The 17,415-nt window shown below is 49.4% G+C and overlaps 1 protein-coding gene across 1 annotated transcript in view; it reads right to left on the reverse strand.

Moving 5' to 3' along the window:
- Positions 1 to 14,967, reverse strand: part of LOC147216431 (retinoic acid receptor beta-like) — a 56,708-nt gene extending 41,741 nt beyond the window's left edge. Inside the window, exons 1-2 of the mRNA XM_086177880.1 lie at positions 14,689 to 14,967; positions 4,112 to 4,260 (exon numbers count right to left, since the gene is read on the reverse strand). Of these exons, the coding sequence (XP_086034006.1) occupies positions 4,112 to 4,260; positions 14,689 to 14,845 (306 nt within the window). The 5' untranslated portion in view covers positions 14,846 to 14,967. The remainder of the gene's footprint in view (positions 1 to 4,111; positions 4,261 to 14,688) is intronic.
- Between the last annotated feature and the right edge of the window lie 2,448 nt (positions 14,968 to 17,415).

The raw sequence follows: 17,415 nt of genomic DNA on the forward strand, positions 1-17,415 counted from the left end.
ATCAGGAAGGAGTTCATCAGACGGACAGCACATGGTAGATGTTCTGGAGATGAAGTCAGGTTGAGATGGTTTGGACATGGACAGAGGAGGGATGGAGAAGATCTGGGTGGAAGGATGCTGAGGTTGGAGCTGCCAGGCAGGAGGTCTGGAGGAAGACTAGAGACGTCTATGGATGAAAGGGAACAGGACAGGAGGGTAGCTGGTCTGAGAGGGTTAGCTGGAGGTAGATGATTGGCTATGGGTCAGATAGAGGCAGGTGATTGGCTGAAGAGACCCAGAAGGAGAAGATCATGTGTGACACACTTTGAATTGAAGGTGAAAGTAAGTCAACATGCTTTCCAAAATTTTTCAAGACCACTGTGATGCTGTCGGTGCAAAACCACAAATATGGCCGCCATTGTTTAATAGCTGCTGCTCACGGGCTGAGGGGAGTCTGGATTCCACACATGCAAACACGAACCTGGTCTTCAGTGTCCAGCTAACTGATTTTCAGCAGCTCTCAGAGTGTGTGTGTGTGTGTGTGTGTGTGTGTGCATTCAGGCTTTAATTGACACATCCACAGCTGTGGAGTGTGCTCAGATACATTTACCTCCCTCCCCTCGCACTGCACACAACACACACACACACACACACACTCACACACACACACACACACAGGAGAAGAAAAAGCCGGCGTTAATCCAGCTCTTAATCCCCTTTTGTTGGGATGTTATAAAATCAAGGCTGAGGTTCTGTGGATCCAGTGTTTATAAAACCCCCTGTCCGTTAAACCGTGTGAGCGCGGGGATGCATCCGTCGGCGTTCACTCAAGATGTGCACAGCGGGTGGATCTGAGGTCACGGCGGGCCCTTTGCGACAGGGCGTGCACAGGCAGGAGCGCGGAGAAATCAGTTTGACCCAAAGGCCCGCGAGCGAGCTGATGGCCGCCTTCCTGCCGGCCCAAACCTCCAGAGGATTCCTCACATTCCACCAACTCAATTACAGAGGTGGCGGCGGCGGTGGCGGCGGTGGGGGAGGAGGATGCGGTGTGGGCCCGCCGACGGCCCGGCCAACCGGCCAACCAACGCTCACAATTTCATTCGGCGCAAACAGTGGCCGGAGTCCGGGATCCAGAGCGAGATCCTGGTTTTGGGCCCATTCAGGATCAGGCCTTCATTGAGGAGCAGACAATACTGGTTTCCAATGGAGATCAGAAAAATATAAAAAACTATGAAAGAAACTAAATAAAGTAATAAAAAACTATAAAAAATATAAAAATATATAGTGTATAAAATAAAAACTATAAATGTAAAAAAAAATATAAAAACTAAAAAAACAAACAAAAATAAAATGAGAATTACCTAAATTCCAAAGTAAATATAAAACACTGATTGGGGCAGATGTTCCTCTGTTCTGTCTGAAGGTTCCTTGGGAGAACGCCTCTCTGACCTGCTGCCTCTCAGATCCATTGCGAAAAACCCTGTTGCTCAGACAGAGACGACCTGCACAGACGTCTAGGTCTTCTGAAGAATGTCTGACCCTCCTGGTTACAGAACATCTCAGCGGAAATAAGGGGAAGAGCAGGGATGAAGCAGGAAGAAGACAGTGTGGGTCTCCTCTGCATTCCAGCCACAGTGAGAACAAGAAACCTGGCATTGTTTGTCTAGGACCAGCTCCAGGAGGAGAGCTCAGGAGCAAACCCTTGGGTAAGAGGGGGGAGATGTTTACAACAGGAACCAAACGACAGTTCCTAGAGGAACGTGTCCAGTACCTTCAAGCATCACAACAGGCTTAAGGAGCTATTAATGAGAAGAAGCTTCAGATGGATTACTTTCTTCTCCTTCAGGCTGCTCCTTCAGGGGCCAATCATCTACCTCCATCTAACCTTCTCCTCTCACACTAACCAACTTTCTGTCCTCTTCTCCTCCATCCATAAACTTCTCTGGTGTTCCTCCAGACCTCCTCCAACATCAGCATCCTTCTAGCCAGATCTTCTCCATCCTTCCTCTGTCCGTGTCCAAACCATTTCAGCCCAACTTTATCTCCAGAACATCTACCATGTGCTGTCCGTCCAATGGACTCCTTCCTGATCCTCTCCACCTTGCTCACTCCCAAAGAGGAACCTCCACATCTCCATCTCTGCTTTCTGTCTTCTTGTCAGGGTCTCCAAAGCAGATTACATGGCTGCTCTCCTCCTTTCCTTTCACACTCTGTCCCCTCCTCACACGTTCCTCCCCCTGTTCCAGCCCTCACTGTGGTTGAGGTTGCTCCTTTATAGAAGGTTGGTCTTCAGGAGCCTTCAGGAGCCGGGATGTCCAGTGATACCGAGGCGGGAGAGGTGGGAGAAAAGTTCTCCCGTCTGTGGCGCCGCAGCAGATTCATGACAGGGCTGGTTTACCATGATCATCATGGAAGAAGCCCTGATCGGTTGAATGCGTGTCCTCCCTGTTCTCCATTGAGGAGATGGTTAGCACGGCCTCCTCACAGCAAGAAGGTCCAAGATAAGGTATCAGAAGGCATCCACGTCAGGCCTGAAACGGAGCGTCACATGCTTTGTGTGAGCTCACATGTGATGGAAAGACTTTCCTCCAGATATACAACTTGTTCTCATCATTGTATTAGTGACAAATATGATCTTTTCTTCTTCTTCTTCTTCTTCTTCTTCTTCTTCTTCTTCCTCTTCTTCTTCTCCTTTGGGCTTTCCCTTTCAGGGGTCTCCACAGCGAATCCATCTTCTCCATCTGACCCTATTCTCTGGATCCACCTCTCTCACATCAACAAACTATCAACAGACAATCAGCCGGAATGAAAGGAAAGGTGGAGGAGACAGTGGTGAGATCAGTCATGCTGTATGCTCTACAAACAGTGACAATGACCAAAAGACAGGAGGCAGAGCTGGAGGTTGCAGAGATGAAGATGTTGAGGATCTCTTTGGGAGCGATCAGGATGGAAAGGATCAGGAATGAGCCCATCAGAGGGACGGCACATGTTAGATGTTCTGGACATAGACTGAGATGGTTGGGTCATAATAGTGAATATATCAGTAGACGGATTCTGGAATTGGAAGTCTAGAAGAAGACTAAAGAGAAGATTTATAGTTGTTGGGAGAGAGGATGTGAAGTTAGTCGTTGTGTGAGAGAGGAGGATCACGAGAATGGCGATAGATGGAGAAGGTGGATTCGCTGTGAAGACCCTAAAAGGGAAAAGCCCAAAGGAGAAGAATTTGTCACAGGGGTGCAGGACATGTATGACCGAGACAATGTGATGACTGAGATGGTTTGGACATGAACACTCCTCTGTTCATGTACAAACCATGGTGAAGATCTGGGTAGAAGGTTGCTGACGGTGGAGTTGCCAGGCAGGAGGTGTAGAGGAAGACCAATGAGAAGACTTATGGATGTTGTGAAAGGATGTGAGAGTGGTGTGAGAGAGGATACAGAGAATAGGGTTAGATGGAGAAGGTGGATTTTCTGCGGAGATCCATGAAGGGAAAACCCCAAAGGAGAAGAGGAAGAAGATGGAGAATAAGACCTTCTACTTCTGAACTTTGAAAAGGTTGTAGGTTGAAAAGTGCATTTATGCCGTCAAGCTATAGAGAAATGGACGAATCATGATTATCATTCTTGCCATTATCAGTGTAATTACTCCTCCATGCTTAATGTGGGATTAGCAAAGCCCCGCTGAGGCCTGGCTGCTAAAGCCTGAGTGTCCCTCCTTGGGTTGTTGCAGCCTCACAGCTTCTCCTGCCTCCACACTGAAAACAACAGTGTGATTTTCAACATGAGACTCATTTAAACCGTTTCCATTGACCAATGCGTTTCAGCGCCGACGCCCTGAAGTGCTTAAAAACCAGGACCGGAGGAAGCCCGAAGGAAACAAACCCTCAGCCCGGAGCTCCGAAGTGTCACACGGCTGCTCTTCCCACAGAACGGCTTCAGCGGGGGAACATTAGCTCACCGGCTCCCGCTTCCGCTCAGACGCTGCACTGACAAGAGGCCGTACGCAGGCGGCCGGCAGGAAAAACACTCCGGCGTTCAACAATAACCGCTCCGGATGAAAAATCAAAGCGCTGTCCTGGCGTCACAGGTCGGGGGGAGAAGGCGCTCCGTCAGACGGCGTTCCCAAGTCTTACCTTGCACCCCTCGCAAGCACTGACGCCATAGTGGTATCCAGAAGACTTGTCCTGGCAGACGAAGCAGGGCTTGTATACCCTGGGCGGGGGCGGTGGGGACGGCGGGCTCGGGACCAGCTCCTCCGAACTGGTGCTCTGCGTCTCGATCGCTGCGGGGAGGCAAACAAGGAGACGGGAATGAGGAAACCAGTTTCAAATGAGCGCCCGCGATGGTCCAGATCCCACAATTGACGGAGCGAGAAGGTGCCTCAGAGGTGCCTCCCGCTGTTGCACGGGAACCCAGAGCAATCCTGTGAGCGCAGGCTGAAGCTTTGCACCGAGATCCGACATGCATACAGCGGCTTCGCTGCATCATGTGAGACTAGGAATCATTTCTATCATTTAATTTGATAAAATGACGTTTTGTTTTTTTTTCTCCATTGTCGGCGATTCCACCGGGCCCGCAGCTGAATGCCATCCGCGGCCTCCTGGAGCCAAGGAGGGGGAACTGTGTTTGTAACTTCTTAGCTTTAAATTACATTATAACAGTGATGCACAGGGAGGTTCATGGCTGGTGAAGCGTCTAATTCACAAGAACATGAGCGCCCCCTACCTTGAGGCAAGAGAACTACTTGCCTCACTTAGTGGCTCGTGGCAGACATTTTATGATCGCTCAGCACATGAAACTAGTAACACACATACAGTGGATGACAAAAAGCACTGTACATTGGAAATGTAGTTCATGTAGCCGTCATTGAGGCTCAACAGTCGGTGGCCTTACTGCACGTCTTTTCTCAGTATTCGAGCAATGAATATGAAATGCAGTCATTTTGAATAAAAAAACAATCTAACTGGCAAAGTTAAATGAAAAATACCTTTATTGTGCAAATCACTAATAAATATAACCAGTTAATTCTATTTTTCATTTGACATTTTTTTCTTCCCAAGATTGGCAAATGAGGCAAGACCTCTCCCACCTCCCCAAATGCACCTCATTGCATTATACTCATACAAATAATAATAATAAAATATCTACAAGAAATAAAATAACTGAACAACTACAATAATAATAGATAGAGCAAATAGAAAATAGAATAATCATTCATATATATATATAAAATGTAGATATGATAAAATGATATAACACCATCACAATAACAGCTCCAACAATAATTAATTGTTACTAACACTACTTTCATAAAATGATAAAAAAAATAATAGTAATGATTGCCATCATAAGCAGGAGCAGTAACAGCCTTCCTTTCACCTCACATCACCCACACATCCACCTTTCCTTAAAACCTCCTGGACTGGAATGTGAGTGAATAGCTGAGGTTCTCCGTCCTGGGGTGAAGCCTCGCCTTGCCGCTCCACAGCTGTGGTGAAGAAGCTGAGGTTCATCTCCGTAGGACAGAGTGACGGGTTTGGTATCAGAATGGTCATCTGCGATGATCGGACCCGCTGCCCGTGAAGCTGCATTACGTCAGAGGCCGGGGATTCGTTCTCACAGCGCTTATGGCGGACGTGCAGATAAAGCGGCGATAACGGCGTGTCTAGAGTGAAAGCGTGCCCGACGATGTATGTGCACAGAAAGCAGCGTCTCCAGAATCTGCTCTGATTGGATTACATTCTTCCGTACTTCATCGGCGGAAACTCAATTACAGCGGCGGAGGGACCAAGTCGTAATCAGCAGAGCGTCCGCGCTCGGACGTCTCCCGGCTCATCCGCCGCCTCCGCCCAGAGAACCAGAGGCCTGACCCGCCGGCCCAGACGAGTGGCGAGGTTAATTACAATGAGATGATTTCTATATCTATTGATCGCGGCTCCGATCCGGGGTTTGTTATTTCTGTTGAGAGGCAATTTGTGCAGCCGGGAGAGCTTTCTCTCATGAATCAGTGACAGCATCGAGTGATTAAAACTTCAGGGGGAACTTTGAAAGAGTCTTGTGTAAAGCTGACATAATGGTGCTGCGCCAGGATTTAGAAAAGTTTGCCCCGACTGAATTTCAAGTGCGACGCGTTTGACAGTAAACAAACTCGGGCGGGAGAACGCCAGCCGTCGCTTCACCGACGGACAGACGTTGGTTTCGGTTGAAGCCGGGATGGACAGTTTTCTCCTCACGGCGAGGTGGCGCGCGATCAACGGAACACAGAGCCAAAGTCTGGGCTTTATGCGAGATATCAGGTACGAGACGACCATCCTGGGATGGAAACCACTTCGAGAAGAACAACTGGCGACCTAACAGCCATCAGCTTGATCGCTGATCTGGACGTAACCTTTAACATCCTGCACACCTTGAACTTCCTGCTGTGTAACAATGTCATTTATGCCATCCTGGACTTCACACCACCCTGGTAGGAGAAAGGGGCACCGCTTTCACACACAGAACTTCTAAAAACTGCACGATGACTTGCTCCTTCACATGTCTGGACAATATAGGGTCTCCAAAGAACCTCCAGCGTGTCTTCGGACTGTGGGAGGAACCCTGGGGAGCCATGGGGAGAACCTGGAGACTCCACACAGAAAGGCCTCCAGTGGGAATCCAATCGGGGACCTTCTGGCTGTGAGCAGGAAGCGCTAATTTCCCATGTTTGCCCGCGTCTATACTGATAGCCACCCTTGAAGTTACAGCATGGAGAGAGTCTGGAGTGCTGGGTGGAGCAGGCTTTGTTAGAACGCTGCCAGCAAAACCCCAATTCCCGGGAACATGTTGTAATATTTCCTCATCAAATCATTTTATTTATCGTCCATGTCTCTCTTTCCAACTGGAAATAACGCCGAGGTAAAGGCAGGTTATTTCAGCCGCCAGCGTGACTTCCTCCTCGGCGCTGCGGGGAAACGGCCGTCAAACGCACACAACAAGCAAGACGAGCGACACGCGCCGCGACGAGGACAAGTGGCGGTGCGGCGTCCATGTGTAATTGCCTTTGCTTCAGCAGTTCCCCGGGGGAAGCGCACTGATAGCCTCCGCCTGCGGAGCCTTTATGCGACGGCTGGGTGGGCCCACGCCGCCGCGGCCCACTATTCCACTCTGAAACTCATGGCTGCCCCCGGGAGCGGCTACGACCACCTGCAGACAGATGGGACGCATAACCCCACCGGCATTCCAAGCACGGGAGTGCGCGCGCGCAGGGGATTCCTCGGGTACTCGCTCGGGCCCATCGGGCGCAAGGGAGCCTTTTTCCCATTTTCTGCGTGATTAAACTTTGAGTCAACCTCTCTGCGTGTTAACACACACAGCGAGCGCCATCAGGGGAAAGATGGAGCCGCTGCCGGCGAAGGAGGAGGGCTTCACCAGGAACATGTGTGGCTGCTGAACCCTGGCTGAACCTGACGGCGGGGTCAAACGGGAAAGCACACGTGCGCCACCGGAGGCCGCGAGAGACCGAGGAAAGAAGCTCCGTCATCACGGCGTGGGCAGAAACCGGATCAGGACGGATCCCTGTCAGGCCTCACCTGGGCCTCCACGCACTCTGTGAGAGCTTACACACAACAGAAAAGACTTTTCTACACTTCAAACAACTGACTAACGTGCAACAAGGTGACTAATGTCGTCGGCAAATGTGATGATAATGTATTAACGCCATGATTATTTATTCTGTACGTTTTTCACATTAAAGTAGAATAATCGTAAAAATGCGCGGCGGTGGTGCAGGGGCTAGAGCTTCCATCTCCCACACGGAAGGTCCCTGCTTGGATTCCACGGGGTTCCTTCCTGCGTGGCGTCTCCAAGTTCTCCCCGTGTCTGCACGGGGTTCCTCGGGGTTCTCCGGGGTTCCTCCCGCAGTCCAAACACATGCAGGAGGTTCACTGGAGATCCAAAATTGTCCAGAGGTGTGAATGAGAGAGTGAACGGTTGCATGTCTCTCCATGTGGCTCTGCCATCCACTGATCCAGGCTGAACCCGGCAGCCTCCTATGGACCTGGCCGCAGGATGGATGGATGAATGGACTCCTCTTCAGGAGGATAAACCCGCCTTCTTTTATCAAAACCCAAAATTTACTTGGAAAAGTGAGAAAACCTCACAGCCATCTCGGGCAAGGTTCCCCTTCAATGCGGTAGAACTTCACGGTTTCCACAAGAGGGCCCTGACCCAGCGGCCCCGGCAGCATCCACAGCCAGCACGTCCTGATCTGGACCAGCAGTCAGTGAACGCACAACGTTACTTCAGGTTTGTTGAGACCAACAGAGAGTTAAGGGTCGCCAACGGTGCTGATCGTAAAATCCAGAGAGAAAATGCAAAAGTGAGTGAAGTACATGCTGCAACTTAAACTTGTACTTTTATTAAAAAAAAAAAAAAAAATGCTGACACGGGTACACGGTATATGCTTGATTTCTTTTCCCACTCTTAATCCTCTTTTCTGCTCTAAAACCTCCAGCACCGGCGGTGTAATCTGTACTACGGAATATATATTGTCAGAAAAAGAGGGAACCGGCTTTGACCTATTAGTTACATCTCCAGCCATACGGCCTTTCTATTTCTTATTTTAGTTGAAGTAATGTATCCACGGCTTACGCTGTGGAGACATCTGCCAGACCGCAGAGGGTGGAGACACCTGATCGGCCTCACAATCCATACGGTCCACCTCAAACAACAACGAGACATGTATGCGGAGGTGCAGAGGTTAGAGCTTCCAGGGGACGGCCAGGAGGTCCCCGGTTTGATTCCTGCCTGCGTGGAGTCTCCATGTTCTCCTCTCGCTTCTCCAGTTCCCTCCCACGGGCAAGAAGCGTGCAGGAGGTTCATCAGAGACCTTAAATTCCTTCCTCCTCTCCTGTTGTGAGGGACACAACGGGACTACTGGAAGGTCACCTATCCAAATAAGACATACATGTCCAATGCGTGCAGAGCATCAGCTCTGCCGGGTCTGGGAGGCTCCCGCACAGGAGATCGGTGAGGTGCCGGGCAAGAAGCAACGGCTCCTTGCAGACTATCGACTGTTTGCCCTCTAAAAAGAAAAAAAAAAAAAGAAAAAAATCCCTAGCTCGGGATTTCCTGCCCACATGGTTCACAGGGACCAGCAGATGGTAAAGAACCCTGTCGGCGCACTCAGGTAGTTTAACCCGAGCATGCCGCGGCAGAATGAGGACGATGCCGTCTTCCTGTGGCAGATTAAGGAGAAGAATCCTCTGACTCCACGAAAAGGGAGGTACACCGGCAGAATTACACAGAGACGTGGCTGAAGCTGGAACGGCTGGAGAACACGGGCCGGAAAACCGGCCTCCAGACTTCCGCTTTGCATCGAAAGTCGGGTATTTTCGTATCCCGGCGCTCTCCAGTCAGATCTGGGAGGAGCTCTTTAGCCGACCGCAGCTGCGTTCGCTGCTTAGAAACCCGCCGGGAAGACGTGGTTTTTCCAACATTAGTCAAGTCACAACTTCCAACGGGGAAAACCGGCTGCCCTTCACCAGATCAGGCATGAGGTCCCGACGGGGCTTCGGACGGCCAAAGCACGGGCTGCTGCACCAACCCTGATCACCTTCCATGCAGCTTTGCCACGGCACAAGATAAAATAACAGTGAGAGGAAGGAGCACGCAAGGAGTTGTTGTCCCCGCTTGCCTTTTGAGAGAGACGGTTTCAAGTAGGACAGGACTCACTCATTCATCCATGCATTTGTTCATTCATTGACAGACCGCCCATCTGGGACCAGAAGATCCAGGAGGGACTTTCCTCAAGTGGCAGAGCTTTCATCACCTTATGGTTTCAGAGAACCTTACACTGGATTACATTCACACACTCACAGCGATGGCGGCAGATGTAGAAAGATGCCTTCACACCGACTGAGCCAACTAAGCAACTAGTATTAATTTTATATTTTATTTTTAATTTAATTTTCTACTTTTTTATCTTTATTTGTTATTTGAACATAGACATTTTTTTTTTTTTGATGTTCACAATTTCATGCCGCTACTCCATGTGCGCCACAATTGCCCCTTGGGGACAAACAAAGTTTGTTCTGATTCTGATTCTCTATCTTCATTCTTTCTTACCTAACTTTCTCTCTGCATATGACTATCTTAGCTCTTCCTCTGCCATCACTTTTTCAACATTGGGACAATGGGTGGGCTCTGTTTGTGTGTGTGAGTGTGTCTGTGTGCGATGCGTGATTCTTATATTAGCAAATGCTGAGCCTAAACTCTTTCTGTGAGAACATGTTTCTTCTACCTTGGTGAACTGCCATCATTTCCTAAGATGCCAGCAGAGGCAAAGGGCAGGGGAGAGGAAGAGGAGTAGAACGAGGAGGAGGAGGAGGAGAGAAAGAGCGGCATTTCCTGAAAGCCCTCGGGGTGTTTGGTTTGCATTCAGGAAAAACTGTTGCTCTGGGTGTGGAGCGTCGGGCCGAGCCCGCTGGGATTAGCGGGATATTACGGCGTCCGGAGGATCCGGGCCAGCGCTCAGCTGACACCACGGCCCGTCTGGAAGTGTTTTTCCTCCAGGTCGGCTCGGCGGGAGCGCCGGCACATAGCTTGCATATGCTGGCGCCGTCGCAGGAAACGGTCAAAGTTCACCCAAAGTGCAGCAAATGAGAAGCAGCTTTGGACGTTCGCCGGCTCCAGGTTCCACTCCTGTCTGCCAGGTGGCGGCCGAGAGTGAAAAGAAACGGTTCGCTAGAGGAACGACGACACAAGCAAAGCTATGCTAAACCTCCCCGTTAACCCTTCAATGCCCAAGAATTCCAGCAAGCATCGCAAAGAGAATTATCACTTACTTTGAACATTTTAAGGGAAAGTTTCTTTCAGATATACAAATACGGGGTGCCTGGAATAAAAACACCTTGACATCTGGATAATCTGGAAGTTGAGGAGGAAATACGGAGGAACCCGGTTCACCGACAGCAAAATAGTTTAATAAAACTGACCTCCAGGGATGGAGAAAGACTGGAAGTTATGGGTAACCATGGCAACGAAGGGGCACATGGTTCAGGTATGGCAGGAAGTGCTGCGAAAGCCTTAAGAGTGTGAATGGTTGAGCATCGGATAATGAACGAATAATGAACGGATAATGAACGAATGAATTGAGATTATTCAATCAAAACTGCTGGTTGCTCGGTGAACAGACCCATGGAGCTCTAGTTTGGAGATGTATGCGTTTAAACTTCTCCAACAGAGAGTTCCTCTGTGCTCATGAGCTCAGGTGGGTCAACGTTCGTGCATTTGAGTCCCAGTGGAGAACATCAGAAAAATCAACACCGCTAGAAAGAACAGCCACAGTGAGAGGGAGGGTTACGATGATGAAGAAGCGGTGACACTGGAGGACCTGTGTCCGCTTGGACTATCAGCACCACTGACTATGACACACACACGCTCACGCACACACACACACATACGTGTGCTTCATGTCAGGATGCTAAAAGTGAACGGACGACAAACGAAGATGCCTTGGTCTCCGTAAAGTAAAAGGAGGATAACGCACTTTCAAAACGTGGGCGCCGTTTTCTCGGCAACGTTCGTTTTCATTCGAAGCGTTCCACCGGGCAGAGAAGCATCTCCATGCAGGCCAGATTGCACGCCAGTAGATGGCGCTGTGATAAACTAAAACACATGTGAAAAGACACTTCCTGTCAACAACAATGGACAATGGAGGGTCTCCACTGAACCTCCTGCATGTGTGTGCGGACTGTGGGAGGAACCTGGAGAACCCTGAGGAACCCCACGCAGAAACACGGGGAGAACATGGAGCCTCCACACAGAAAGGAGCCCTGTGGGAATCCAAGTAGGGACCTTCTCCCTGGGAGGCTGCCCCGAATATTTCAACCATTTTTTTTTTTTTTTTAAATCCACAATGAAGATGCCAAGGAGCGACGCAGAAAGGAGGAAAGAGATTCCCGTCCCACTGGAGGTCTCCTTCACCCAGGATGCGGTCCTGGTTCAGATCCTGTGTCTCCGCAGGCCCAGGATCTTCTCCAGCCCCTTGGGCCTGAGTGACGGGAGCCAGCCCTCCCCGGCTTTACCCGCTTTTCAGATAGCGCCCCCCCTCACTGAAAGACTCCATTGTTGGTGCAGAAGAACCGCCTCCACGCCCAATGGCCTCTCCACCATGAGCTTTTCTTCTAAGAGGCCAAAGCTCCCGCAACAGCGATTGGACCGTGATGAGAACATGCGCTGTTTCCTTTTTTTTTGTTTTCAGAGACGAGGGAGGTAGAAATACAGGGTTCGACCCAAGAAGACGGAGGAACCTGAGCGGCGGCGAGGAGGTCGGCTGCCGCGTCACCCTCACATCGTCCTAATCATGCTGATTAAACGCCTCTCTGCTCATTTCTCCACCCCCCACCCCCCCCCCCACACACACACACACACACACACACACACACAGCCATTAAATTAGCTCAGTGTGCGTTGCGCTAATGGCCTTTCATGTCCGTATCACAGGCGCTTAAGCCTGGAGGACAAAAAGGCGGCAATTATCCCGTAACAGCCATCAGCTGTGCGAGGAACGCCACCGCCGCTTTATCTCGCCCAGTTCACCGATTCCGCCGCCTTGGACCATCGCCTTTTTGTTTTGACGAGATGAAGCGCCAAACAGTTGCAGCACCACAAAAAGACCATTTTACCAGAGCGGCGGGCGGCAGGTTCTTGATCACTCTTAATTAACATCTAAACTGGAAGAGGAAGTGCATTAATGGGCAGCTCGTTGTCGGAGCGGCTAATTAACACCCAGGAGGCCGCCATTATCCTGGATAAATAAATTAATAAGCAACGTCGGAGTGACCCCCGAGCACGGGGCGATCCAATCAAAGGCTAATTTAAGCTGCACCTTATTCAAACGGGGGGGTGGAGGGAGAGGAGGGCGACCTCCCCCCATCGACGGGCCGACACGCCGAAGGAAGATCAACAGAGGCGAGCGCTATTTGGTATTTACCCGTGGCGTCCACCAAAACTAACTGTCGCTCTGTCAAACAGAGAAAAATACAAATAAGGGAATTAAGGGCTTTTAAAGCAAATACAACAATAATAATAATAATAATGATAATACATTTTATTTAAGATGCTTTTCTCAACACATATTTACACATATATATACATATTATAAAATATAATTATATTTGTCATCCTCGGCTGACGCCGTTAGCACAGATCACAATTTAGCGCAATGGTATGATAATATAATGAGGATATATATATATACATATATATATATATGCACACACACACACACACACACGCACACACATATATATATATATGTATATGTATTTATGTCTCATTTTAACATTTGCAGATGTCAATAAAAGTAATTCACATTAATTGAGATTATGCTTCTTTGTCTCTGTTTTCTGGACACGCGGATGCTCCAGTTTCACCAAAAGAAAATTAACCCACTTGATTTGAGGAGATTATTTGCGCAGCGGACGCCATTGACAACAAATTCCCGCCAAATACCAGGAAAAATAATGGACTTTTACTGCGGTGATATGTATGGACTTGAAAAAATAAAACAATTAAAATAAATTCATGTAAACCCAAAGCGAAGCTCTTAAATGAAAATGACTGATTAAAAGAGAATGACATCGAAAGCGAAACTGAGGCTGGAGCTTCAGCTGACGGCTCCAGTAACACCTTTGATTCTGCTCTTTTCAGGACTGGGTTTTATTCAGATTTAATATATTACCGTGATTTTGGGAACGGACGCAAAGCGGTGCGGAGACGCCGGGACAGACGGTCTCTGTTTAAACAGAAGGCAGAGGCGGAGGATGTCCCGGGTCTCCCCTCAGACGGTAAAACTAAACTAAACACTCCGGAAACACGGAGAACAAAGACGTGAAGGAACGCCGGTGAATAACGTCCACGAGCGTTTCGTCTCCGGCCGACCGGAGGCGTCTCCGGGAGGCGTCTCCGGGAGGCACCGGCGTCTTCTCAATCAGTGACGGCCGCCTCATGCGATCCGAAGACGCCTCATATTTTTCTTAAGAAAACTAGACACCGGGCCGGGGAGCCTCCGGGTCAAAGGTCAGGAGCGGGCGCTGACAGCTGAGCGGCGGCGTTCAAAAACAAACAGGAGCTGGACCTTCTGCGGCCGGCGACCATCGGCGGGACCACAGGGAAAGTCATCTCACCCGAAGAGTCACAAAGAGTTATGGGATGTTTTTTTTCATGGAGAAAAGGGCAGTGTGGAGCAGAACCAGAACTGGGAGTCCAAAGCTCCTTTTCTCATGAGGGAGATGGAAAAATAAAAGTTTTAGCCGTGGGAATGAGGACATCTTTTTCCACAATTTTTTTTTTTTTTTTCTCCAAAGTAAAACGTACAAAGCGAGTTAAAGCACAGAAGAAGGCCTTCTACGCTTTGGAGACTTTGTCCGGACTCACGGAGAAGTCAAAATAAAACCCAATCTGTTTTTAATCTTGAATTAAACAGGATTAAATAATCCCAGCGAGGTCTCCCGAGATGTTTCCCAGAAAGGACATCGGCACGAATAGCCTCGTCCATCTCGCATCCGTGCACCCCGCGGGGGCGGGGGGTCACCCACCTCCGGAGGGTCCCGCACGCATTTGAACGCATCATTTAGAAAAGAAATAAGCAGAATGGTAAAGGACACACACATACACACACACGCATGCAGGAAAGGATGGAGGTGGAGGTGCAGAAGTTGAGACCTACAGTGCGCGCTCCGCCGGTGCTGCCAGTCCCGGTGCGCCAGTCCGCTGATGCAGGCTTTGAGCGCCTTCTCCTGCAGCAGGCAGGCGGACGCGCCGGCCGGGTAGAAGTCCAGCATCTGGCCGGGACTCACGGCGAGCACGTCCACGCAGTCGAACATCTCAGCTTCTCCTGCGCGTTATGGATTTAAAAAAAAAACAACAAAACAAAACAAAAAAAAAAGCGACGGCATAAGTGCAGACAACTCCATCAAACTCTGCCGCCTCCTCCTCCTCCTCCTCTTCCTCTCCTCCTCCTCTTCTTCTTCCTCCTCCTCCTCTTCCTCTCCTCCGCGGCTCGGGTGGATCCCGCTCTCCGTGGTCCCGCAGCTTCTTTGGGGGGGGGGGGGTTTCACGGACGCGGCCGGCTGGATCTCACCGCCATGGCTCTCCTGCGGGCGGCGGAGGCGGAGGCTGCGGGAGCGGCGGAGGCGGAGGCGCTCCCGCACCCAAACATCACGCAAGGCGTTTTTTTTTTTTTTTTTTTTTTTTCTTAAAACCCTCTCCTCCTCCTCTTCCGTAGTGTCAAACTTTTCTCTCCCCCTCTTTCTCCCTTTTCTTCTCGTGGTCGCGCACGAATGAACGGGTGAATTTGCCTAATGTATGCGCGTGAACTTTGCGCGAACCCCTGCGCGCGAGGCTGCTGACCTTGAAATGACCCCGGCGGGCTGACATCACCGCGGCGCCGCGGCGCGCAGCGCGGCCGGGCGGGGAAGCGCAGGGCGAGGGAAGCGGGGCGGGCTCTGCTCCCGCCCCCTCCTCTGCAACCGGCTGCTCAACGTCAACTCCAAAAATAAAGAACAATTAAATAAAATATCAACCGAATCACCCAAATGTACCGTTAAGGCGCTTTTTTGTCCCGTGCGCGCCCGAACCCCGCGGAGGAGCGCCATCCGGGTCCTTTTGACGCAACACGTGACCGCCGCCGATCGTTGCCATAGTAACGCCGGCGCAGATACTGATATGAACGGATGAGCGGCTCGGGAGTCAGGGGACAGAGTGAATGGATGAAAGGATGGATGAATAGATGTAAGTGTGAATGGCTGGAAGAGTGAATGGATGAAAGGGTGAATGGACAAATTGATGAAAGAGTTAATGGGTGAATTGATGAGTGTGTGGAAGAGTGAATGAATGGGTGTTTGGGTGAATTGATGAATTGTTGGAAGAGTGAATGGATGTGGGTGAATGGGAAGAGTAACTTGAAGAGAATGAATGGGTGAATTGATGAACAAGTCAATGGACGAATGAGTGAAAGATTGAATGGATGAGTGAGTGAGTGAACGAGTGGATGAATGATTGAGAGAAGGATTGGTTGGGTGAGTGGGTGAGGCATGAATGGGTGAATGATGTTAGATGTGAGGTTGCTAACCATGTTCCATCTGATCCATCTTCACATGTAATTACAGCAGTTTTAGGTGAGGAATGAGTGAATGAATGAATGAATGAAAAGCAGTTTTCTTTTTTCAATGTGTATCTAAATCAGACGTGGAAGGTGTGTGCAGAGCCGTGTTTGAGTGGCAGATGCTCAACCTTCTGCTCCACCAGCAGCATATAAAACAATATGAATATGAAAGCGTGTCTTCTGATGATGGAGGATCTCTCCAGGGATGCGGAAGAAGGAGTCCATCTGAAGGACGGCATATGGTAGATGTTCTGGAGATAAAGTCACACTAGTTTGGACATGGACAGAGGAGGTATCTGGGTAGACGGATGCTGAGGTTGGCGGTCTGGTGGAAGACCAGACAGGGGATTGATGGATGGAGGCAGCTGATTGGCTGAGCCCCCCTCCACGCTGGTGATCAGGATCCCCAAACTTTTTCCTGCCAGGGCCAAATAACCTTTCCCTTCTCTGACGGGGGGCCGGGACAGTTTGTAACAAAAAGTGTGATGATCGCAGAGGTGTTGAAACATAAACATTTATTAATTTCCATAAAGCCGCACATAACCAAAAATGAACCCTTTCTGGGATTTTGACAGAAAAAAAAAAAATCAGAAAATAAATAATAACATTATGAATGCAATAAATAAGACTATTTATGGAATAAATAATAACCAAATAACCCTTTTCAAGTTTTTCACAGCAAAAAAACACCAAGAAACATTTACTTTCTTGTAGACACAACTGTTTGCAGCTCTCTCATATCAAATTACTGTGAAAACCATAAAGCAAGCCGGCTATGAAACCAAACTGATACCAACACAACACATTTCACTACCAGTGTGGTTGTAGAATGGATTTTATCCCAGTACATGTCATTATGATTATATTTGTTTGTACTCAGAATGGCTCGTTCAAGTCAGAAAAGTAAGCTTACCACTATATGTTCATCCCGATTGGACTGTCCCGATTCGGCCAGATTCAGCCCGATTAGACCACGAGTCGCACCCACCATACCAGGAGCTCCGTCAGTCGTGATGCTAACAAGCTTTGACCAGTCCAGGTTCAACTCTTCCACGGTTTGGCATTCTTTGCCAAAAATATTCTCCCCCCTTGTAGCCCCTGTGAGACTTTGGAGGGCTGCCAGATCCTCGCACATCTCAAAGTTTGGAGATGTGCGAGGAGATGTAACTCCACAAATAAAAAATTACCAGCTGCGCTGTGTCCCGCACATCCATGCTCTCATCCACTGCTGATGAAAAAAAGCTGGGCATATAGATTACCCCCAATTTCTTCAACGCGTCTCGTAATTGT

Source organism: Fistularia commersonii, chromosome 30, assembly GCF_037954325.1.
Source record: "Fistularia commersonii isolate RoL2024-O1a breed Wild chromosome 30, RoL_Fcom_v1.0, whole genome shotgun sequence".
NCBI lineage: Eukaryota > Metazoa > Chordata > Actinopteri > Syngnathiformes > Fistulariidae > Fistularia > Fistularia commersonii.